General features: G+C 39.8%; 2 protein-coding genes across 2 annotated transcripts; both read left to right on the top strand.

Annotated features, from left to right (window-relative positions):
- The first annotated feature begins 2,097 nt into the window (after positions 1-2,097).
- Positions 2,098-9,769, top strand: LOC137988455 (neuronal pentraxin receptor-like). Its single transcript, XM_068834438.1, has 3 exons — positions 2,098-2,402; positions 8,542-8,773; positions 9,298-9,769. The coding sequence occupies exons 1-3, from the start codon at positions 2,165-2,167 to the stop codon at positions 9,683-9,685; spliced, it is 858 nt and encodes a 285-aa protein (XP_068690539.1). The 5' UTR covers positions 2,098-2,164; the 3' UTR covers positions 9,686-9,769.
- Positions 9,770-13,595: 3,826 nt separating this feature from the next.
- LOC137988453 (neuronal pentraxin receptor-like) lies at positions 13,596-19,122 on the top strand. Its single transcript, XM_068834437.1, has 3 exons — positions 13,596-13,906; positions 17,895-18,126; positions 18,651-19,122. Exons 1-3 carry the CDS (start codon positions 13,669-13,671, stop codon positions 19,036-19,038), a joined length of 858 nt encoding a protein of 285 aa, XP_068690538.1. The 5' UTR covers positions 13,596-13,668; the 3' UTR covers positions 19,039-19,122.
- The last annotated feature ends 5,878 nt before the right edge of the window (positions 19,123-25,000 follow it).

The raw sequence follows: 25,000 nt of genomic DNA, 5'->3' as shown, positions 1-25,000 counted from the left end.
CGAAACAACATCAACCGCAATTCAAAAAATGTCATCTACATGGTACAGTGCAATCGTTGCCTTAAACAATACATTGGAGAAACCAAACGAAGACTCAAAGACCGATTTAACGAGCACCGCAGATCAGTCGACAAACCAACCAACCTACCTTTCCAAGCCTACCACAGTTTCAGAACACCTCCTCACTAATAATCACACCACCAACGACATTTCACTTACTCCACTCGAGCTCATTCATTCCAATCGTAACAATTTACGCAAAGCAAGAGAAGCATATCTCATAACATAGCGAACATTCTTGAACCTTTAGGTAATCCACCTTTTCCCTTATATTTCTTTACCGTTATATAATTTCAATTATCATTTCTTATTATTGTACCCGGTATCCGTTAAGTCCGATCAAATCCTTATTTTTAGGGCTGTGTCAAAAATTTGATTTATTCACAAATATATGCAATACGACACCAGAGCCACATATGGCAGAGTCACGCCAACGCAATTGCGCAAATGAAATCGATTTCCAAAGAGAAATAGAGGAATTGAAAGGCCACCTAAAGATGAAAGACTCACCAAAAAATTGTTATTTAGAATATGATTTTTACAACAAGACCAAACATTTCTTGAAAGAAAAAACACAGAAGCTTCTCCGCCCAGGAAACAATTAAGGATCAGTGTAAGCCGAAACAATTAACAAAATGAAACAACATATAATAACTCGAAGGAAATCCCGGAAGGAAATGAGTTTACAGCAACGGCAACCTCGTCACAGGAAACAACAAGAAAGTAGCTCCAAAACGAGAACTGTTTCAAGTCTTGTCCCAAGCACACAGTCGAATTTTCTCACAGAGGACAGCAAATTACGGAAAAGTGGCTCAAGAACGTTATGGAGATATCAGCCGGAAAGTTGTCAACACATCCAGTTCCTCTCTTTGACAGAGATCGACGTGTTGGTAAAATGTCATCCTTATACCCCAACATACTTTTAGGAAAAATAACTGAGATCGAAAACCATTATGCTCGAGTAGAGACCAAGTTTGGAAAAGTCCAGTGACTTATTTCTCCTACAACATTAAACCCTTGCATTGCTTCTAATCTTACTTTCGATTATTTCAAAGAAATTTCTTTTACATTCAGCTTGTAAATAGGCCGTTTTGAAAAATGAGTAAGATTAACTGTAACAGTACAAAATAATAATAACATTGTTACTTTTAATGGTAATCTATACGTAGTTACTTTCCAGTTGTGTACTGCTCTGTTTAATTGAAAATCTGAGAGACAAATGTTTATGAATCTTGTATTATACAAGTTATATTGCCAAAGAAACGATTAAAGAATATCACTGTTTTTTCATTTTGAAAAGTAGCCCTACTTGTGAAGGACAGAAAAGGTTTGGCTCTTACGAAGGGCTAACCTTACATGAAAGCTACCCATTCAAAATTAGTCAGTGTCAGACACTGCATTCCAGGTAAGGGATTGGCACGTATTGTAGTGATTGGAGTAATGACTTATTTGCAGTGTTTAGTCTAAAGCGCCCCTTGTCTTGGTTTTTGGGTTAAGTCCTTGACCCTAATCACTAAGCTGAGCATTTAACCCTAATCACTAAAAATTATTCACATGCAATAAATATTTGTTATTGTCTTTGATAGCATCAGAGACAACAATCCATCATAATAATCTTAAAAACATTTCTCTACTTTATTTTATACATACTCCATACAATTAATTTACAAATATGTTAAAATGGACAGTGTTCCAAAAAAAAATTAAACTAGTTTAAGAAATTTAAACAGGTCCGAAAAAAAATGAACTTTTCAAACCAAAAACTAAATTAAACCTCCTTCGGTCGTAAGCTTGTTTTCCACTCTAAAAATTACCTCCAGAAACTATTTTTGTGCGTAGAATAGCTTATAGAATGATGTTCTTGTCTTCGGAGAGGACTTGTTGATTTTGAGAAGTATGTGACACATTTGTCATCGCGTATTAACTGCCCCTTTTTAGTGAAAGACAAGAACCGACAGTAAAACTTGATTGGCTGTTTGCCTGACGCCACATCCCCACTTCAACTTATTTTTGATCCCAAGAAGTATCGATTTGGTCATTCTTACTTAAGCCGTGCATCAAGCAGTGTACCTCTCTACGGTTGCTCTCTTGATCAAGCAACAAGATGGCAAATTTTGGGCTCTATTTCCTGTTTATCGCGGTTATGTTTGCTTTTTTTTCAGAAGCACACAAATCCAGCGATCTTACTCCATCCGCTTGTCACTGTAGTCCAATGATAAACGTAGCCGTGGAAGGTGACAAGTGCGACTTGTGCAAGGCAAACAAACAACTCCAACAAGACATCGACCACCTGAGGAAAGAAATTGAGACCATGAAAAATAGGAGCAGTCAAATTCAGCCAGGTAAATTGCAATTACTTCTCTATAGGTTTGTCTTTTACGGTCAGTTAATGTAGCATTGTACCGTTATCGAAAAAGGTGATAGAATCGAACCCCCCACAGCGTTCGAGTTTTTGTTCAGGCTTCTTGATGAAATGACATTCGCATTGATTTTCTAGCTCAGGTGCAAGGATCGCTTCATCATTTCCTCTTCTATTCAAAAAGCCTTTTTACCATGCCCATATCGAGAAATCCTCATCGAACGTTAGTCACGAACCCTCAAGCCATTTTTCATAATTTTGGAGAAGATCACCCTGGGAAACTGATCAACATAGAGATTTCAGGTTCTGCGATTGCACGCCTGACTTTATCAGATTTATTTTCCATCGATTGAAACTTGAGTCTTGGGCACGTAGCCACATACAAAGTTTTTCTGCTCTCCTTTAATTTTTCCGCAATGGAAATTGAAGTCTTAGGCAGATCTAAAGGTCAGGTCACATTTATTTCAGTCTTCGTCGCACACGTAGTTGCTCTGCTTTCTTTCAATTTTCCGCAGTGGAAATTAGTCTCGGGAAGGTGGTTAAGATTGGATACCCAATGCAGAGGCCGTGTTAGGGGTAAATTCCGACAAGCGACATGGCCTTGAACCGGCGACATGATAGCCACGAACTGGCGACGACCGACAGACTATTACAACGAATTAGCGAAAGCGACACAAATGTCAAGACTGACCGACAGCGAATTTCAGAATTGTGAATGTTCTGCGGACTGCGGAACATTTGTGCTCACAATGATCATTGTTAATAATAATGGCCAATTATGGCTAATAAGGGTCCAATAAAGGCGAATAGAAATACACCTCATTTTACTGCTGTTTTGACAACGTCGTTCCCAGGGTCTCTCGAGCGAGGAGAGACCCTGGTAGGATCTGGTCACGTGCTTCCGTGACAATTCAAAACACTATGGAGGGGTCCTCTCTAAACAAGGAATTTGTCGATGTTTTACATAGTATTTATTTTAAAAGTTAAACATTATCTACCTCATAATTGTTATATTTATATTTATATTTCTTCTTCTTCCTTCGTGGCCTTCTTGAACAGATTTTTACAATGTAAAACGTCTTTGACTGAACCGCACAATCTACAGCAACTTATGACAGACGATGTATATGTTCTCTTCGGCGTTTGCAAACTATTATCGCCGGACACAGCCGCAGAAGAACATATGTTCACATAAAGCAAGTGAAACTTGGTTTGTTTTGGTGACAACACATTCCGCACTCCGTGGTCTCCATAGACAAAATTCTTACTAAGCCGCCCCTCCCTTCATTGGATAAATTGTCATCTCCCAGATTCTGGGAGACACGTGACCAGACCCTACCAGGGTCTCTCCTCGCTCGCCCCAGGCGTTAAGATGAGAGACCCTGGAAACGAGGTTGCTGTTTTGATTGTTCATTTCATGTGATTGACGTATTCAGTGCATCACTCCCTTTGAGGACTTTTCCGCTTTGCGTATCATGTTCTCCCTTCATGACCCACGTGCGTACTACTCCATCAGTCTGTCAGAGAGATACTTTTTTCTCTATTGATCGCGCTCATCTCGGTGTTCCAAATCGTAAGCGAGTTATTGAAATACATCACTATCAGAGTCATAAGCAATTCGTCGGAGTGCCGAACGTGTGGACGGTCAGAGCCACGTGACGGGTCTGTTCAACATCAGAGACCGCGCTATTGTTTAACCCTTTGAAGTTTTCCGATTTTCATAACCAGTCCCCTCTACTAGCTATGATTTTTCACAGGGAGAAATAATCCCTCGAGTTTGGACTCGAGTTCGAGTTGAAGATCGAGTTAGACTTCGAGTTAGACTTCGAGTTGGATTTCGAGTTGGTTTTCGAGTTGAAGATCGAGTTAGACTTCGATTTGAAATAAATTGACAAGAGGTGAAGGGGAAGATAGGCAAAGACCAATCAAACCAAATAAGCTTTTCTGGCTTTGCAGCCCGGCAGCAGTCAATTTTTTTTTTGTTTTTTCTTAATTTTACTAAAGTTAAAGAAAAAGTTTTAAGAAATATATATTTACCAAAATATATGTACAGTGTGACAAACAACCAGCCGTCCACTTAAACTAAAAGCTTAAAATTAATTGTACTAATACAACAACTAATTCAAGAACTACATGAAAATAAAAACATTGATGACATGACAAAAAAATGGCTGTTACAAACACCGAGCCCGCCTAGAATTCCCATATTCTACACCCTAACTAAAATTCACAAGCCTACACCAGTAGGTAGGCCAATAATATCAGATTGTGACGGACCAACAGAAAGAATCTCAGCATTTCTTGATAGGCTGTTGCAACCGATAGCACAAAGACGGGCTTCTTATCTTAAAGACTCGACAGACTTTATTAATTTTCATAGAAAGCACAGAAGTCCCAAAGCACGCGATCATTGTTTCAATGGACGTGACAAGTCTATATACCAACATTCCACAGGAAGAGGGGATCAAACTACTCACCACAAAGGAAAACCCCCCATTCCAACACAGTCACTTGAACGAGCGCTCAGACTCATTTTAAAAGAAAACTCATTCCATTTTTATGGAAAAAATTACCTCCAAACACACGGGACAACGATTGGAATAAAGGTCGCTGTTGCTTTCGCAAATATCTTCATGGCGAAAGTAGAAACAGAAATATTAAAAAAGAGCGCAATAAAGCCTATCTGTTGGAAAAGATATATAGACGACATCTTCTCTCTCTGGGGTACCGGAAGAGAACAAATAACACACTTCATTGAACAAGGAAATAATCACCACGCCACTATTAAATTCACAGCAGAATCTCTGAGGAAAAAGTCACATTTGTGGATACAATTGTGTACAAAGGCAAACGGTTTAACGCCTCGTCAATTCTCGACGTGCGAACGCATTTTAAACCTACAGAAACTTCCCAATATACACATTTCACGTCTTGCCACCCATTAGGGGTCAAGAAGGGCTTTATAAAAGGCGAAGCCCTCCGGTTACTCAGAACAAATTCCTCAAAAGTAAACTTTCAAAACCGACTAGAAGAACTCCAAACGCACCTTAGAGAGAGAGGATATCCACGAAACTTAATAACTCCAACTCTCTCTGAAATACACTTTGAAAACAGGAAAGAAGCACTCCAAAAACCATCAAGAGAAAAAACCATTTTGCCCTTTGTCACGCAGTATCAACCATCAGTTCCCAGCCTTGAAAACATTCTTATGAAACACTGGCAACTGATAGAGAAACAACCTCTTCTTAGACAGATCTACAAAGAACCTCCAATTATATCATACAAACGGGGAAGGTCTCTGAAAGATATACTCGTAAAAGCTAAACTCTGAGTTTTAAAGGCTAAAACACGTGGGTGGAAAGCGTCAGTCAGGCTTGTCAACCCCTATGATATTTCAAGACGACCACGTGGAGAACGTCACAGTCACGCATCACGCATCACGCATCACGCGTAACGTCACTCGACTTCCTTTAACAGAGATCGTTTTTTGTAATTAGCATATAATTCCCTCCTCCTCGATTTTTTTTTTTATTTTGTTATTTTTATATTTTTATGACATATCTAACTCGATCTTCAACTCGAAGTCCAACTCGAAGTCTAACTCGAACTCGAACTCGAATGCAAACTCGATGGTTCGGGATTCCCTTTTTCACAGACCTTTTGTAAACGCATGCCTTGCGGATCGATAATGAATGGTCGATAATGCCCTTCCTCCTGGGTTGTTATAGTTACAGAAAAGCACAGTCTGACAACTAAATCAGAGTTGAACTCGGAAGAAACATTAGACTCTTGCACTACCAGAATTGTAGAACCGCTATTATATAGCTCGATCGCTTTGCCAGATTAGGCCTTTATTCACTTGTATAGTTTACTAGATGGAATTTCATTGACTTCAACAACTATTCCAAGTAGTCTGAATAGGTATTAAACATTAAAAAAGGTCTCAAAACCCTGGGCTTAAAAGTAATAAAGATAGAGGCCGTATATGTTCCGTTGGCGTTGTTCCAGCGAATGGGGATTGTCAGAGGGGCAACGAGCTAAAATTTATAAATGAAATTCCGACAGGCGACACAAGAATGTTCCGAAATTGCGACATAGCTAGCTGTGAAATTCAGACGGAGGACATGGGCATCCCCCCTAACAGGGCTTCAATGCACCGAACAGTTTACCTCTCTACGGTTACTCACTTGATCAAGCGACAATATAGCAAATTTTGGGCTCTATGTCCTGTTTATCGCGGTTGTGTTTCGTTCTTTGCCAGAAACACACAAATCTAGCGATCTTACTCCATCCGCTTGTCACTGTAGTCCAACACGTAGCCGTAGAAGATCAAGGCCACCCAACGAGCAAATTAATCGAAAATTAAGCTAAAGGCCTTTTAGAGACATTGCTAGCTCCTCTTAGCGAAACATGTCGAACATTAACTTCTAAGAACTTCCTAGGGAGATTTGCTCATCCGAGACTGCTATAGGTGCTCTTTTTAAGTGCGAGGAATTGAGGGACTACTTTCCCTGATTGCGAATCTTTTAAGTGATAAAAAAATCCCCCCCCCCCCTCCCTCCCACAGCGCTTGAGTTTTTGTTTCAGGCTTCCTGACGAAATTACATTTTCTAGTTGGGTTCAAGGATCGTTCAATGATCGCTCCATCATTCTGCTATTCAAAAAACCCTTTTCGTCATGCCCAGCGGAATCTTGGAGAAACACTCACCGAAGGTAAATCATGGATCCTTGAGCCATATTTCAAATATGTGGATTGACGAATAGGAAGAATAAAACTTAAGATTTAAGATTAACGTAGAGATTTCACACTCTGCGCTGGCACGTTTGATCTTATCAGATTTATTTTCCATCGATTGAAATTTGATTTCTGGGCAGATACAAAGCTCTTATGCTCTCCTTAATTAAAGTTATCCGCAATGGAAACTGAAGTATTAGGAAGATCTAAAGGTCAGCTAGCTCGCCTTTATTTTTTCCGCACTTGAAATTTCAGTTTTCGTCACACGCTTTCTTTCAATTTTTCCTCAATGGAAATTAAAGTCTTCGGCAGTTGTAAAACTGTCATTTTCCTTCTGCCGGTAAATCTGCTAGTAAATCTATCCACTCAGTCGCAATTAACCCTATCATTTGGGTCATGGAATGTGGACTGTGGACTTCGGACTACGGAAATTAAAATGGATGTTTGTAACATTTAAAAAAACATACTGAAATACTAGAAGTCGGCTAAATATCCTTCGAACAAAGTACATGTATAGGCTACCCGTAGCCTCTTGTTATGTGAGCCTTGTGGAATGTGGCTTAAAATGGGAAAATTGGAGTAAAGAGATGACCCCACAAAAACTAAATTCGTAAAGATCTGGAATTTGTTGAAATTGTCTTAGAGATTAGTACTAAAAAATGTCCTTTGCCAAAAACTATGCCAGCGTGTTGGTGCAAATCAGTCACGAAGTGAGCGATGGTCATTTGCGCAAATGACTTATCAAAACCAAGATGCACATGCACGTATCATGTAATTCAAGATAGCGCTGAAAAAGCAGAGTGACGAACAAAAAACGAAACTTGCTAAGGCTTACCCTATGCACAGGAAACACAATATTAGAAATTTTGTTCTCCTAATGTCGAACGCAATAACTAATGATCTGGAATTTTTACACAGTTTGTAAGACGGCTCAGTTCCGCTCGGACTATCTTCGCGCATAAGGAGAGAGCTACTGAAATTTAAATTGGCCTATCAGACTTCAGCGAGCGGGAAAAACTGTGCTATCCGACGTCGCATCAATTGTTCGCAATTAAATGGCCAGAAAACCATTTAACAGGTTTTGGGGCAACTTTTCTGTCAACTGACTTTGATGGCGTCCTTTCGACAGGGTAGATCGACAACAACGTCAATTACGCACGTAATGCACCGTTTCCGGTCAAGGGAAAACGATTGACAGGATAGCACAGTTTTGACTGCCGCGCGTACTGCGATGGCTGGTTCCGTATGCAAGGTTGATCTAACTTATGATATACAGGTACTTCATACAAGAGAAACGCGGTCGTAACATAACGGGGTGGGTAGGTGGTGTGGGGATGGATGAATATACAAGCTGTGCGAAAATGCTTTCTGTTATGTGTCTCAACAGGTTTGCCTACGAAGGAATTCGACCTTTATTTCACGAACGTTGGAATCGATGATTACGTTATCCATCATGGTCTGGCAGTAACCAGCGCTTTTACGATCTGTTTTCGAGTGCGTACCACTGAAAAGACAGTCAACGATCTGACTGTCGTGAGTTACAGCTCATCAAGGAACTTCAACGAAATACTGGTGGACAGGATGTCATCAATTCATCTTACCATCAACGACAAAGCAGTGTAAGTAAGAAAAAATGTAAATTCGAGCAATTCTAAGAAACGATTGAGAGGCCGGGTTGATTGTTTGATAACAGACAACAGAATTTATTGAAGTTAAGTCGACATTCCAGTTCCCTGGATGCCAGGCAGAGGTTGTTTCGTTTTTTGCTTGGCTTTGGAGCGATTTTGCGACAGAGAAAACAAACAAAACAACAAACCGATCGTTACTGCACCCAGGGTAGCATAAAAGCTATCGTAAACCAAAAGAAAAGTGTATGTCGCAATACCTAAATCGGGATATACTGCGAACAGGGTCCTCAGTGGACCATTTCCATTTACTCTGGAGTAGCGCACATTTCACCACACCGAATATTCGGATTTTAACAAAAGAATAAAATGAGCACTCTTTTAGCGTCTTGCCTGAAAAAGAACGCAAATTTCGAATCCAGCAATGAAGAAATAAGTAGATTTCTTTCAACACGCAACGGAAAACTGCATGTTTCACTGTGTAAACGTCTATTGCATTTGTTTTATCTTCTTCGCAGAAATAGCGGTGTATCTGTAGATGACGGATTCTGGCATCATGTTTGTACCACATGGGAGAGCTCGAATGGATTTTGGAAAGTTTACAAAGATGGTAGAGAGGAAGCCCGTGGTTCTAGGTTGAAGTCTGGTTATAAAACAAAGACGAACGGAATCCTCATTGTTGGGCAAGAACAAGATTCTTTTGGTGGCGACTTTGACCCAAGTCAACATCTCCTTGGAGAACTGACGGGCCTGAATATTTGGAACAGAGTTCTCTCTCCGAGTAAAATCTTGGAAATGTCGAAATCGTGCCATGTGGGGCAGGGTAACGTTAAGAAATGGTCTGATTTCAAAGTAGGAATCAGAGGCAATGTAAGGGTTATCTCCCCATCAGCTTGCCAAGTGTAAAATTCAGTTTGCATTTTCTGGCATTGTTGAAAGCATCATTAAATGATTAATGATCTTTTTTATTAAATGTTTTGTCGTGTGCTATCACTGTTTCATTATTGGCTACGTTTAAAGCGAATTTATCGAAAAAGGGTGAAGATTGGCGTTTGAGATTTTAATCTCCGTAGGAACTAATCGTAGCCTTAAAGTTTCTCAATTATCTGGATTACTGCAAATTTGAATGAAACACCTGCAGTTGATTTATGGCCTTCAGCTCGTTCTAGAGTCGAGTGACAGATTGTTCGAGCATAAGGGGCCTCCCAGGGGGTCGAATGTCCTTGGAAAAACCGCCGACCGTTTGACGGAGATATAGTTGAGTACTTCAGGTTGCGACAAATAAGGTCCTCAAATTCTCAAATAACTGCCGAGAAAGATCTGCTTTTGAAATTATATCTTATTTTTTTAAATATTTAGAATAAATCTTTTAAACACTATCAAGCCTTCTTCGATAAGGACTATATGTAACACTTTAAGTTTTTACTTAGATCAAATCTACGAATCCTTGTCTTAAAATGATTGAGACTGGCAGCCAATTTGTCTTTCTCGATACCTTGCTCCAGAGTCTACGGCCTAAGTACTTTATCGAATGTTTTCCATACTTGGCAGTGCTAAAACTAGGAAGATATATCACAAATTGTCCGCGAGCACAAATTATGTTCCACTTTATACGTTAAAATACATATATAGTTATACAATATTTCTACCAATTTTTCGATTAAATAACACTAGATATAGTAATATTGTCACTAAATTATATCCCATAATAAACTTATTTGTAAACAACGGCGACTTCGTCGATTTTCCATACTCTGTTCATTCCAAACATCCTATTGCCTTTTCCGCCTTGCCTTTTCTAGCCTGGATTTCAGACTATTACTTCGACTCATTTTCCCCCTGAGAGGGTAAAAACAACTCAAAGTAATCGTCTCAACTTCAGTCTACACCTTCTCTAATCTGAGTTAAAAGATTATTACAACATTACAACAGTCAACACATACGGTATCGACTATAATAATTTGCAAACTAGATGCTTCTGTGAAGCATACACTGGCTTGCCTGTGGTACGTGCTACAGAAAATCAGAAGGCACTGAATTGTGTGGTATTGAAATACAGCATTCCAGTCTCTGAAGAATAACAAATAAAAGAGAAGCGAGAAACATTGGCTTCTGGGCTGACATGTTGATAATTTTCAAGTTCCCTCACAACTTCTTTTCACCACAAGTGTGCCCTATGAGCATCCGAGAACTTTGTAATACTAAACTTCACTGAAGTCAAGCCCTGTTTCGCGGGGTTAGTGTTGGGATGGGAGACCAAAACAATAAACCCCTCATAAAAAACAGAAACATCTGACCGAAAATACTATTAACGCTAACAAATGCGAACTCAGCAAGGTACAGATTCTGTTAGCTTGCTTTATGCAAAACAAATATTGATGAAAAGGCAAATAAATATTGATACACAGTTTCAGAAAGAGCAGAAGGAAGTTTCCCAGACGGTCGATCGAGAATAAAATATTTACGACATGAAAACAACATTAATTTTGAGCCGTGAATATAGAATATAAAAAGTTACGATCAGCGACAAACATTTTGGGAGATTTTTGCTACGTTCAAGTAAATTGCAAAATCGAAAGTGACATGGCCGGAATTCAGCGGGCGCCGTGATTAAGTTACCGCGGCATGTTTACTCGCCAAACAGTGAAGCATCTGTGTCAAATGATGGCAAGATACCGGGTTTTTGTAAGTTTCTTTTTCTGTTAAGTGTTATAAAGTTTGACAATGAAATGAGCGAAGTCAAAACAAAGATCACAATCGCCCAACTCTTGTTTATGCAAAGTCAAAATTTACTCTCCAAGACACGTACGACGTTATTTATCACGAGGTAATTCCATCATTTTGGAAATAGCAGCTACTTTATTATTCATCTGCGTCACAAGTTTTCACTGATTTTGGGCCTCATTTTGTTGAAACTCAAGCACGCTTCCAACAGGTCTGTGAACCCTTCCTGCTTACAGAGCAATACTAAAAAACTTCTCGCATATCACATTTCAACCTTAAGCTCGAAAATTCAATACACAACATGATATTATAATTCACAAAGGCAGAAAATACCACACAATCCTTTTCCAGCGAAAATTTTATTGAAACAAACAACATATTTGCTCTTAGAGGCGAAAACCTCTTCCTATTTCATTGCGTGCGTGAAGACAACAAACTCAATTGTGTCAAATTACCTTGTACTTCAGGTAAATACTGCTCACTTTGATTTCGTCTCGACGGGCGATAGATTGTTGTCGAAGTCCAGTACTCGTCGCTTTTGAGATTCATGCCTAGTTTATCCAACTGACTTTCCATTATTGAGCTCCATAAGGGTATATTTTGTTTAAGGATCCACTAAAACGCCATTCGCGTTGCATGACTTTCGACGCCATTGCAGGCTAAGTTAATGATTCTACTGTGTCAACAAGAGAAATCTACGCAGTTCCACTACCCTCTCGATCCTACGAAAATACGCGCAGAAGGCTCTATCCACAAAGACACCACTTACCAGGGGAGTGACAGGCAAGACTTTTACCGACACGGAAAAAAAAAAAAAAAAAAAGAAAAAAAATAAAAAAAAGAAAAAAAAGAAAACAAACAAACTAAACGCAGACCTCGACTGGGTTTGCCTTATAAGGCAACCCAGTAAAAATAATGCAGCACTTTGCATCGCGGGGGCAGCTGTAGTGTCAACTATTACTAGTTTTTAGACTAGCCCTTCCAGCGAATTAGGTAAAAAAACAAAGGCAGTTCCGGTTAGGTGACCCTATGACGTCAGCTTAATTTCTTGTAATTGGTCATCGGGCTCCTGTGGGAGTCTCATTCGCGGGAAATTTAATCTAAAAATAAATCGGTCTGTGAAAACGCTGTTACACGAACACAGTAGAGTTGTAGGCTCCGGGTCATGGGTTCCTGACCCGGTATCCGTTAAGTCCGATCAAATCCTTATCTTTAGGGCTGTGTTAAAAATTTGATTTATTCACAAATATATGGAATACGACACCAGAGCCACATGTGGCAGAGTCACGCCAACGCAATTGCGTAAATGAAATCGATTTCCAAAGAAAAATAGAGGAATTGAAAGGCCATCTAAAGATGAAAGACTCACCAAAAAAATGTTAATTAGAAGATGATTTTTACAACAAGGCCAAACATTTCTTGAAAGAAAAAACAGAGAAGCTTCTCCGCCCAGGAAACAATTAAGTATCAGTGTAAGCCGAAACAATTAACAAAATGGAACAACAGATGATAACTCGAAGGAAATGAGTTTACAGCAACGGCAAAATCTTCACAGGAAACAACAAGAAAGTAGTTTTGAACTGTGTGTCGAGCACACAGTCGAAGTTCTCTCAGAGGAAAGCAAATTACGGAAAAGTGGCCTCAAGAACTTTATGGAGAAATCAGCCGGAAAGTTGTCAACACATCCAGTTCCTCTCTTTGACAGAGATCGACTTGATAGTAAAATGTCACCCTTATACCCCAACATACTTTTAGCAAAAATAACTGAGATCGAAAACAGGTCCGAAAAAAAATGAACTTTTCAAACCTAAAACTAAATTAAACCACCTTCGGTCTCAAGCTTGTTTTCCACTCTAAAAATTATCTCCAGAAACTATTTTCGTGCGTAGAATAGCTTATAGAATGATGTTCTTGTCTTCGGAGAGGACTTTTTGATTTTGAGAAGTATGTGACACATTTGTCATCGCGTATTAACTTGTTTGATTCTGCCCCTTTTTAGTGAAAGACAAGAACCGACAGTCTAACTTGATTGGCTGTTTGCCTGACGCCACATCCCCACTTCGACTTATTTTTGATGCCAAGAAGTATCGATTTGGTCATTCTTACTTAAGCCGTGCATCAAGCAGTGTACCTCTCTACGGTTGCTCTCTTGATCAAGCAACAAGATGGCAAATTTTGGGCTCTATTTCCTGTTTATCGCGGTTGTGTTTGCTTCTTTGTCAGATGCACACAAATCCAGCGATCTTACTCCATCCGCTTGTCACTGTAGTCCAATGATAAACGTAGCCGTGGAAGGTGAAAAGTGCGACTTGTGCAAGGCAAACAAACAACTCCAACAAGACATCGACCACCTGAGGAAAGAAATTGAGACCGTGAAAAATAGAAGCAGTCAAATTCAGCCAGGTAAATTGCAATTACTTCTCTATAGGTTTGTCTTTTACGATCAGTTAATGTAGCATTGTACCGTTATCGAAAAAGGTGATAGAATCGAACCCCCCACAGCGTTCGAGTTTTTGTTCAGGCTTCTTGATGAAATGACATTCGCATTGATTTTCTAGCTCAGGTGCAAGGATCGCTCCATCATTTCCTCTTCTATTCAAAAAGCCTTTTTACCATGCCCATATCGAGAAATCCTCATCGTACGTTAGTCACGAACCCTCAAGCCATTTTTCATAATTTTGGAGAAGATCACCCGGGGGAACTGATCAACATAGAGATTTCACATTCTGCGATTGCACGCCTGACTTTATCATATTTATTTTCCATCGATTGAAACTTGAGTCTTGGGCACGTAGCCACATACAAAGTTTTTCTGCTCTCCTTTAATTTTTCCGCAATGGAAATTGAAGTCTTAGGCAGATCTAAAGGTCAGGTCACATTTATTTCAGTCTTCGTCGCACGCGTAGTTGCTCTGCTTTCTTTCAATTTTCCGCAGTGGAAATTAGTCTCGGGAAGGTGGTAAAGATTTTTTCTTCTGTTGGTAAATCATTTTTTTTCGTGGATACCCAATGCACCGAACAGTTTACCTCTCTACGGTTACTCACTTGATCAAGCGACAATATGGTAAATTTTGGGCTCTATGTCCTGTTTATCGCGGTTGTGTTTCGTTCTTTGCCAGAAACACACAAATCTAGCGATCTTACTCCATCCGCTTGTCACTGTAGTCCAACACGTAGCCGTAGAAGATCAAGGCCACCCAACGAGCAAATTAATCGAAAATTAAGCTAAAGGCCTTTTAGAGACATTGCTACAATCTTGGACAGAATAAAATGGAACAGAAATGCCCCCTCTCCCCCAAATCAAGGATGAAGGTGCGTGAAGGCCAAAACGCGCCATTTTCCCAACACTGATTTTGGGGGGAGGGGTGGTCTCAATGTTCCATTTAATTTGTCCAAGATTGTCTGTGGAGGCTACGACGTCACAAATTCAAGATTTGGTCAATTAAAAGGTCATATGTCAACACATTAATCATCCGAAACCACTGGCCTCTGACGCAGTCACGCTCGTCGCTAGTGTTGCTATGTTGAGATACTACATGGAAGATATTTTAAGAAAAGAGGAGCGTATAAAAAAGCCAAACCTAAATGAAAATTTGCCAGTACGATCAAGAATAAGGGTATAACTCTACGTAGAATTGACGAAAAGAATGCAATCGAGAAAAATAATACCCGAGGAAACAAAAGTAAGAGTTAGAGTTCTCAAGCCCACTACTGATCTTACTCTGAAAGCATTTCTGGGGAGTTAATCAATAAAACTATAGGGTCTATGTAGGGTCGCATCGCCGAGATTAAACGAAGCAATGGTAAAAGACTCAAGCATTAAAGAAGCGCTTTAAAGCTTTGTAGAGCACTTGAATGGTTTTACATGACATTAAAACGTTTGAGGCACGATTCACGAGACTTTTTATACGATTAACGTCTGTTTTGAGACGCTTTTCAACGGTTAAGCACGGTTAACAAGCAATAGAAAAAAGTGTCAATCTGTTCTGTCACCTTTCTGGCCAGACGACAAAATCGTGAAAAATCGACAAAATTCGTTGCTGATAGCCCGCAAATCGTGCCCATCAACACTTTTGTGAACGTAAATCATGCTCTATTTTTCAGCGTGGAAAAATCAGAAGATATATCAGGTAAATATCGCCAACAAATTTAAGGGAACGCAAATGCAGTTCTTAAAAATTCAACAAGTTTGCATATTCGGTATGGTTGGCGCACGGATGCAAAGTCTAAAGCGTAGAATGTGGGTAGGTTGGATAGTTGGATGGGGTTGGTAATCTGTGGTAGAAGGTTCGAATCATCCTTACATCCGATTTCTTTCTTTTTGTTTTTCTTTTTTTTCGCAATAGTCTTATTCTCTTTTTTGTTTGCAATTTATGTTCTCATTTGATAGGCCTCCTGCTTTAAACGTAAATATAGCTTATGAAAATAATTACAGTCAACTCTCAGGTATTCGGATGATGTAACTTTTGAACGAACGAGAGCAGATTTCGTGTCGTGATTACCCCATATACTACTGGTAACGCCAAGCAGGGGCTCATGGACAATCTTGGACAGAATAAAATGGAACAGAAATGCCCCCTCTCCCCCAAATCAAGGATGACACTGATTTTGGGGGGAGGGGTGGTCTCAATGTTCCATTTAATTTGTCCAAGATTGTAGCTCCTCTTAGCGAAACATGTCGAACATTAACTTCTAAGAACTTCCTAGGGAACCATAAGCTCATCCGAGACTGCTATAGGTGCTCTTTTTAAGTGCGAGGAATTGAGGGACTACTTTCCTCTGGTTGCGAATCTTTTAGGTGATAAAAAAATCCCCGCCCCCTCTCCCACAGCGCTTGAGTTTTTGTTTCAGGCTTCTTGACGAAATTACATTTTCTAGTTGGGTTAAAAGATCGCTCAATGATCGCTCCATCATTCTGCTATTCAAAAAGCCTTTTCATCATGCCCAGCGGAATCTTGGAGAAACACTCACCAAACGTAAATCACGGATCCTTGAGCCATATTTCAAATATGTGGATTGACGAATAGGAAGAATAGAACTTAAGACTTAAGATTATCGTATAGATTTCACACTCTGCGCTGGCACGTTTGATCTTATCAGATTTATTTTCCATCGATTGAAATTTGATTTCTGGGCAGATACAAAGCTCTTATGCTCTCCTTAATTAAAGTTATCCGCAATGGAAACTGAAGTATTAGGCAGATCTAAAGGTCAGCTAGCTCGCCCTTATTTTTTCCGCACTTGAAATTTAAGTCTTCGTCACACGCTTTCTTTCAATTTTTCCTCAATGGAAATTAAAGTCTTCGGCAGGTGTAAAACTGTCATTTTCCTTCTGCTGGTAAATCTGCTAGTAAATCTATCCACTATCGCAATTAACCCTATCATTTGGGTCATGGAATGTGGACTGTGGACTTCGGACTACGGAAATTAAAATGGATGTTTGTAACATTTAAAAAAAACATACTGAAATACTGGAAGTCGGCTAAATATCCTTCGAACAAAGTACATGTATAGGCTACCCGTAGCCTCTTGTTATGTGAGCCTTGTGGAATGTGGCATAAAATGGGAAAATTGGAGTAAAGAGATGACCCCACAAAAACTAAATTCGTAAAGATCTGGAATTTGTTGAAATTGTTTTAGAGATTAGTACTAAAAAATGTCCCTTGCCAAGAACTATGCCAGCGTGTTGGTGCAAATCAGTCACGAAGTGAGCGATGGTCATTTGCGCAAATGACTTATCAAAACCAAGATGCACATGCACGTATCATGTAATTCAAGATAGCGCTGAAAAAGCAGAGTGACGAACAAAAAACGAAAACTTGCTAAGGCTTACCCTATGCACAGGAAACACAAGATTAGAAATTTTGTTCTCCTAATTTCGAACGCAATAACTAATGATCTGGAATTTTTACACAGTTTGTAAGACGGCTCAGTTCCGCTCGGACTATCTCCGTGCATAAGGAGAGAGCTACTGAAATTTAAATTAGCCTATCAGACTTCAGCGAGCGGGAAAAACTGTGCTATCCGACGTCGCATCAATTGTTCGCAATTAAATGGCCAGAAAACCATTTAACAGGTTTTGTGGCAACTTTTCTGTCAACTGACTTTGATGGCGTCCTTTCGACAGGGTAGATCGACAACAACATCGTTTACGCACTTAATACACCGTTTCCGGTCAAGGGAAAACGATTGACAGGATAGCACAGTTTTGACTGCCGCGCGTACTGCGATGGCTGGTTCCGTATGCAAGGTTGATCTAACTTATGATATACAGTACTGTGGTACTTCATACAAGAGAAACGCGGTCGTAATATAACGGGGTGGGTAGGTGGTGTCGGGATGGATGAATATACAAGCTGTGCGAAAATGCTTTCTGTTATATGTCTCAACAGGTTTGCCTACGAGGGAATTCGACCTTTATTTCACGAACGTTGGAATCGATGATTACGTTATCCATCATGGTCTGGCAGTAACCAGCGCTTTTACGATCTGCTTTCGAGTGCGTACCACTGAAAAGACAGTCAACGACCTGACTGTCGTGAGTTACAGCTCATCAAGGAACTTCAACGAAATCCTGGTGGACAGGATGTCATCAATTCATCTTACCATCAACGACAAAGCAGTGTAAGGAAGAAACAATTTAAATTCGAGCAATTCTAAGAAACGATTGAGAGGCCGGGTTGATTGTTTGATAACAGACAACAGAATTTATTGAAGTTAAGTCGACATTCCAGTTCCCTGGATGCCAGGCACAGGTTGTTTCGTTTTTTGCTTGGCTTTGGAGCGATTTTGCGACAGAGAAAACAAACAAAACAACAAACCGATCGTTACTGCACCCAGGGTAGCATAAAAGCTATCGTAAACCAAAAGAAAAGTGTATGTCGCAATACCTAAATCGGGATATACTGCGAACAGGGTCCTCAGTGGACCATTTCCATTTACTCTGGAGTAGCGCACATATCACCACACCGAATATTTGGATTTTAACAAAAGAATAAAATGAGGACTCTTTTAGCGTCTTGCCTGAAAAAGAACGCAAATTTCGAATCCAGCAATGAAGAAATAAGTAGATTTCTTTCAACACGCAACGGAAAACTGCATGTTTCACTGTGTAAACGTCTATTGCATTTGTTTTATCTTCTTCGCAGAAATAGCGGTGTATCTGTAGATGACGGATTCTGGCATCATGTTTGTACCACATGGGAGAGCTCGAATGGATTTTGGAAAGTTTACAAAGATGGTAGAGAGGAAGCCCGTGGTTCTAGGTTGAAGTCTGGTTATAAAACAAAGACGAACGGAATCCTCATTGTTGGGCAAGAACAAGATTCTTTTGGTGGCGACTTTGACCCAAGTCAACATCTCCTTGGAGAACTGACGGGCCTGAATATTTGGAACAGAGTTCTCTCTCCGAGTAAAATCTTGGAAATGTCGAAATCGTGCCATGTGGGGCAGGGTAACGTTAAGAAGTGGTCTGATTTCAAAGTAGGAATCAGAGGCAATGTAAGGGTTATCTCCCCATCAGCTTGCCAAGTGTAAAATTCAGTTTGCATTTTCTGGCATTGTTGAAAGCATCATTAAATGATTAATGATCTTTTTTATTAAATGTTTTGTCGTGTGCTATCACTGTTTCATTATTGGCTACGTTTAAAGCGAATTTATCGAAAAAGGGTGAAGATTGGCGTTTGAGATTTTAATCTCCGTAGGAACTAATCGTAGCCTTAAAGTTTCTCAATTATCTGGATTACTGCAAATTTGAATGAAACACCTGCAGTTGATTTATGGCCTTCAGCTCGTTCTAGAGTCGAGTGACAGATTGTTCGAGCATAAGGGGCCTCCCAGGGGGTCGAATGTCCTTGGAAAAACCGCCGACCGTTTGACGGAGATATAGTTGAGTACGTCAGGTTGCGACAAATAAGGTCCTCAAATTCTCAAATAACTGCCGAGAAAGATCTGCTTTTGAAATTATATCCTATTTTTTTAAATATTTAGAATAAATCTTTTAAACACTATCAAGCCTTCTTCGATAAGGACTATATATAACGGTAGCCGTCGTCCCACAATCCTTTATGGAGAATCTATGACGCGGACGTCAACAAAAATGCCTGGCTCCTCACGTCCCTGTCACGTGGGTGTTAAACTCTGTCATTTTCTGGAAATGTGCTGCATAAAAGACAAAATAATACATGACTTTCTTAACGTGTCAACTAAATGTAAAGCTAGCAGGAAAGAATACCCTCTGCTAATAGAGGACACCTAACTGAAATCTCGAACGACTTGACTAACTAAAATTAAATAGAATACAAAATACAAATAAGTTAACATTAGAAGACTACAAATGGCTTCAATTGAAATAAATAAAATCATAATTACATAAATAACACCCACTGCATCCGTCTAAGATGTTACTTAGATCAAATCTACGAATCCTTGTCTTAAAATGATTGAGACTGGCAGCCAATTTGTCTTTCTCGATACCTTGCTCCAGAGTCTACGGCCTAAGTACTTTATCGAATGTTTTCCATACTTGGCAGTGCTAAAACTAGGAAGATATATCACAAATTGTCCGCGAGCACAAATTATGTTCCACTTTATACATTAAAATACATATATCTTGTAGTCTCCTATTAAAGAAGGATGATAACTTGGCTTTTTTAGCAGCTGTTGGTAGCTAGAAATCTTGTCCTTGAAAAAATTACACCCATGCAATTCCCTCTCCTGTATTCGCTTCAGTCTACGAGTGTCCAAATCCCTGCAGAAATGCCAGATTAAGTGGTAATACGTTACAGTGCGTTCACTGAAACCGGGGCCACCTAGATAAAGAAAACCAATCAGAGGGCAGAGCTGAAACAATAGATTCCAACATTTTTTCAGATCCTGCGAATCAAATGTCTGGTACAAAATAATGAAATCGCAAATTTTTCGTTGGCCTTAGCCTGTGTACAGCCGCCTGCTCTCCGAAAAAAAAAATTGCAGAGGAGCGTCCGTGATTTACCGTTAGTAATCGTGTTCCGGAATAATTTTGCATACATTATTAAGTGATCTACGCTGACCAAAATTTGCGTGGCTCATATTTTGTTGGAGCTAAATTCTCAAAATGGTGGTCAATGAGGTAGATTTCAAACGTGCATTGAAGAGCGTCTGCGATAGTTTTAAGATACCTCGGCTTTATAGCATAGAAGCACTCTTTAAAGTGCCCCTGTGACCAAATAATCAATTCATATTTTTCTTTGGATTTCAAAACTATGTTAACAAAACACAAAGTGACCCACGTTTTAAGCCTTGATTTCAAAAAGACACCTCTTTATTTTAACTGTAATTTTCCTATTTAATGGTCCGCCATTACTAACATTATGTTGTTGAGAGAGCTGGATCGCGGGAGAAAATGACGTCAAAGGCTCACTAGTTTAAGAATGCAATACGTGTGTACGCCGCAGAATTAATATGCAGCACGGGGGTTTTGGGCTTTCAGACTTTTAAACTCGCGCTTTGCATATATAATAAGCTGCGTTCACACGCTGAAATTTTAAGCTAGTGATCCTCTGACATCACTTTTCCCTGGATACAACCGTCTGAGGTCCAATCGGTCAGTTTTGAACGTGAGTAATGGCGGACCATGAAATCCAAAACTTACACTCAAAGTAAATGGCCTTTGGATAAAAATCAAAGCTCAAAATTTTGCCAGTCAGGTGTTAAGTAAATACACTTTCAAAATCTGAAGGAAAAAAGGAAGTGGTTTTTTTGATCACAGGGGCACTTTAAAGGAAAGGATGTATTTGCAAGCCTTCCAACCGGGTACGGCTCTGATATTCAGAGCAGCACAGATCGTTGCCGATGAGCTGTTATTTTCCTGGATGTGTTCAGATCTCAAATCTTCCAGGGCATTACGCTTTGTAGATTGTGCTTGAGAATGGCTAGACTGGTCCGAGCAAGGCATTGGGATTACATTGACTGGTAAGGAATAGCGGGAGACGTTTTCGAGTTGACAATCTTTTGAATAGTGCTATATTCACCTCGTGAAGAGCGCTTTCGTTTCTTTTGCGCTGACAACAATTCCTACAAATGTACGTCGAATCGATTTCCACTTTACACTCCATAGATACAATTCCGCTCGTACTTTAAAAGAAAAACCTCTTTGACAATCAGAAAGATTTTTATTCGTATTTTGTATCGTTCTCAAAGTACACACGAACTCATCGTAAAATCTCTCACGGTGGTTCTCACGTTGTTGATGTGGAGAAATAAAAATAAAAGCCAATCAAAACTCTTTGTTTCAATGATGTAATGATCGATGGGTAATAACCAATCAAATCATTTTCCACACATTCCAGGAAAAATCACGTGGTATGGAACACGATTATCAACGGTAAATCACAGACGCTCCTCTCCGATTTTTTTTTTTCGGAGAGCGGGCGGCTGTACACAGGCTACGTTGACCGGTGATGCTTTATTGACTATACACCCATGTCACTCAATGTCCAAAGCCGGAAAAGATTTTGCCCGTCTAAGCTGTCATTCAGTGTGAGGCTAGACCAGTAAAGATTATGCAAAGACAAAGCCTTTCTTCTCCACCGACTGCAATATGGCCGCCTATCATAAAGATGAATGAGGTCGGTTACTGCAAATTAATATAGGGAGCTTAAGCACGCACGTTTTTGAGATGCGAACGGCAACCGGAAGAGAACATTTCGCGTGCCAGGACACTGGTGTCTCCCAGATTTTTATACTTATCATCTCTTATGAAGAAAAGATGCTTAGTGTTGTTGTGTGAACACAAGTGAAAGGGGATACAGCTCTTTTTGCGGTTGCCGTCCGCGTCTCAAAAACGCGCGTGCTTAAGTTCCCTAATAGGGAGCTTAAGCACGCGCGCTTTTGATACGTGGACGGCAAGCGAACATTTCGTGTGCCAGGGCAGTGAGGTCTCCCAGGGGCCAATTCCTGAAAGATGTAATAGCTCTATTCCAGGGATAAATGTACCTTATTCCGGCACATTTATTCCGGACTCCAAAATGGCCGCCGCGTGATAAAGGTGAATTCCGCTAGATAAATCAATGAAGAAAGTTTCAATGGAATTGTTTCATAATAGCATTACACTACACACAGATGATTTTACGTTAACGATATGAAATTAATCACGAGTGCAGCTTATACCATGATTTGTGCACAGTGAACAAAAAACTTTTCGCATTCTGGGCACGCTTAGTGAAAAAATTGTTGATAATTCTGGCCTCCGTTATCCCAGAAACAGTTCAATTCAGGAATAATTGGAAATTGTTCCAACTACTTGTATTCTTGACAATACTAATTTCAAATATCAAAAGGTTCCTTCAAATATATCATGATTTACAAACTCTTTCTTCAACAACGGTCGTTTTACTGCGCAGCAAAAAGCATAAATATTAGTCACGAAAATTTCACTCACCTGAACAGAATGGCACCCTCTGCAAATGATCCTAAAGATTTTAAGGTGGCTTTAAAAGATGGCTCCCTCGAGTATTTGCGAATACCCTTACTACAGTGCACGAGTTACAAAAGGAAACCTAGTTAATTTCTCTTAGAGTTTTCCTTCTAGATATTTACCAGTAGGGGTACCGATATATTGAGGCTTATTTCCTTGGTGTCAATTTTTGGATTATGGCCGTTACCGTGGCAACATCACATCTAATGACAGGCAGATAGATATATTCTTATTTTTGACTTAAATTTCTTAATATTTATCCTTTTCTTCGGTGAATTTTTTTTATTCTTTGCCACATTATGGAAATGATATCACATGACATTTTGAAGTAGTAAAAAGTCAAGGTCGTTCAGACGGTTTTGCCAATATTCTGTAATTTGTCATTTTTCTAAATATATTCGATTAGTTCTGACAGATGTTAACAAGTTTTGGGTATTTGATATATGATAGGAACTTTATGTGGTTAGAACCGAGCCAATTTTCAAAAAAAATTACCGAAGGGAACGCGAGAAAATTGGCGGTTAATTTTACAGATTTCGTTACGCTGTCCTAGATAAAATGGTCGTACAGCTGTCCCCACGAATCGAACGATCCGTACGATTCGTGAATCGCTTTTACGACCCGTCTCCATTCGACTATTGCATGTTATAGTGGCAGTATGTCGCTTATTTTTATGCAGAAACTGCCCCAATAGACGATCTTTCGACCCGAAAAATGCATCTCATTACATAAAACCGTCGCACTGCTGTCCCCACGAATCGATCGATCCGTACGATTCGCGAAACGCTTTTACGACCCGTGTCGATTCGACTATTGCATGTTATTGCTAATTTTTATGCCTGTCAATGTGTGTATTCGTCGCGGTTCAATTTGTGAATGAGCTGTTGTCCATAAACATGAACACACAAACGAGACAATGTGTGTACGCGTCGTTCTAAAAACTCATGCCATCAAAGGTTTACAGGAACGCAAGGAAAGTGCGCATGCCTCGTTCTAAAAGCCTGTGCCGACAAGCGAAACTGTGTGTACCTCGGAGCCTGCGCCGGCAAACAAACAAGGGAAATTGTGTATGCATCGTTTTAAGAACCCGTGCCATCAAGCGAAAGTATGTATACCTCGACGCCTGCGCTGACAAACAAAAAAGGGAAATTGTCTATGCATCGTTCTAAGAACCAGTGCCGTCAAGCGAAAGTTTGTATACCTCGAAGCCTGCGCTGACAAACAAACAAGGGAAAGTGTGTATGCCTCGTTCTAAAAGCCTGTGCCGACGAACAAACAGGGGAAGGGTGTATAACACGTTGTAAAAGCTTTCTAACAGCCGGTGCCACAAATAAATGGATGTCGTGACTTATTACTGGGTTGCCAGTATGGCACTTCTGGTAACTTATGGGTCGAAGATTGAAACGCAAATGGCGTTTTGGAGGATCTTTAAAGAACATGTACCCTTATGGAGGTAAAGAATGGAACGTAAATTGGATAAACAAGCCAGGCGGTGAAAAGTGAATGTCTGGAATCTTAAAAGCGACGAGTAATGGACTTCAACCACAATCTTTCGCCTGTCGAGCCGTAATCAAAGTGAGCTGTAGTTCTAATATTGTACCAAGTGTGGTGTTTTGTACGACACTGAAATCAAATGGAAAATCCTCTGGTAACTTATGGGTTTAACAAAGACAGAAGGAATTGAACAACAGTCTTTCAGTAAACAATAGGAAATTTCACTAATTCTTTTTAGTCAAAAATTATTTGAAAGAAAGCTTGTTGCGCATTTTTGGCTTGATAATTCAAGTAAAGGGTTTGATGCTGAACTCTGGTGGGAAATTTATTTAGTTGCGTTTTTGACACGAAACGTGTTGGCAGCTTGTTTTGTTGCCCGATATTGCCCTATTATGCATAACATCCACTTTACCTTTTGACATGATTGCTAACGAACAGAGAAAGATTTTCACAATAACTAAAAATTCCTGTGTTAAGTGTGAGAATTCGACGAAAAGGTAAATGCGACTGAATTTGTTGCGAGCGTTGCTATTTTGTGATTTGATTGTC

Source organism: Montipora foliosa, unplaced genomic scaffold (assembly GCF_036669935.1).
Source record: "Montipora foliosa isolate CH-2021 unplaced genomic scaffold, ASM3666993v2 scaffold_419, whole genome shotgun sequence".
In the NCBI taxonomy this organism is placed as follows: Eukaryota; Metazoa; Cnidaria; class Anthozoa; order Scleractinia; family Acroporidae; genus Montipora; species Montipora foliosa.
This window is presented reverse-complemented; position numbering and strand designations above follow the sequence as displayed.

Bases quoted from the DNA above. Each gene is read 5' to 3' on its own strand.
- LOC137988455 (XM_068834438.1), top strand. From the start codon at position 2,165: ATGGCAAATTTTGGGCTCTATTTCCTGTTTATCGCGGTTATGTTTGCT. The intron at 2,403-8,541 runs GTAAATTGCAAT...GTGTCTCAACAG, and splicing joins GAGCAGTCAAATTCAGCCAG to GTTTGCCTACGAAGGAATTC. The intron at 8,774-9,297 runs GTAAGTAAGAAA...TCTTCTTCGCAG, and splicing joins ACCATCAACGACAAAGCAGT to AAATAGCGGTGTATCTGTAG.
- LOC137988453 (XM_068834437.1), top strand. From the start codon at position 13,669: ATGGCAAATTTTGGGCTCTATTTCCTGTTTATCGCGGTTGTGTTTGCT. The intron at 13,907-17,894 runs GTAAATTGCAAT...ATGTCTCAACAG, and splicing joins AAGCAGTCAAATTCAGCCAG to GTTTGCCTACGAGGGAATTC. The intron at 18,127-18,650 runs GTAAGGAAGAAA...TCTTCTTCGCAG, and splicing joins ACCATCAACGACAAAGCAGT to AAATAGCGGTGTATCTGTAG.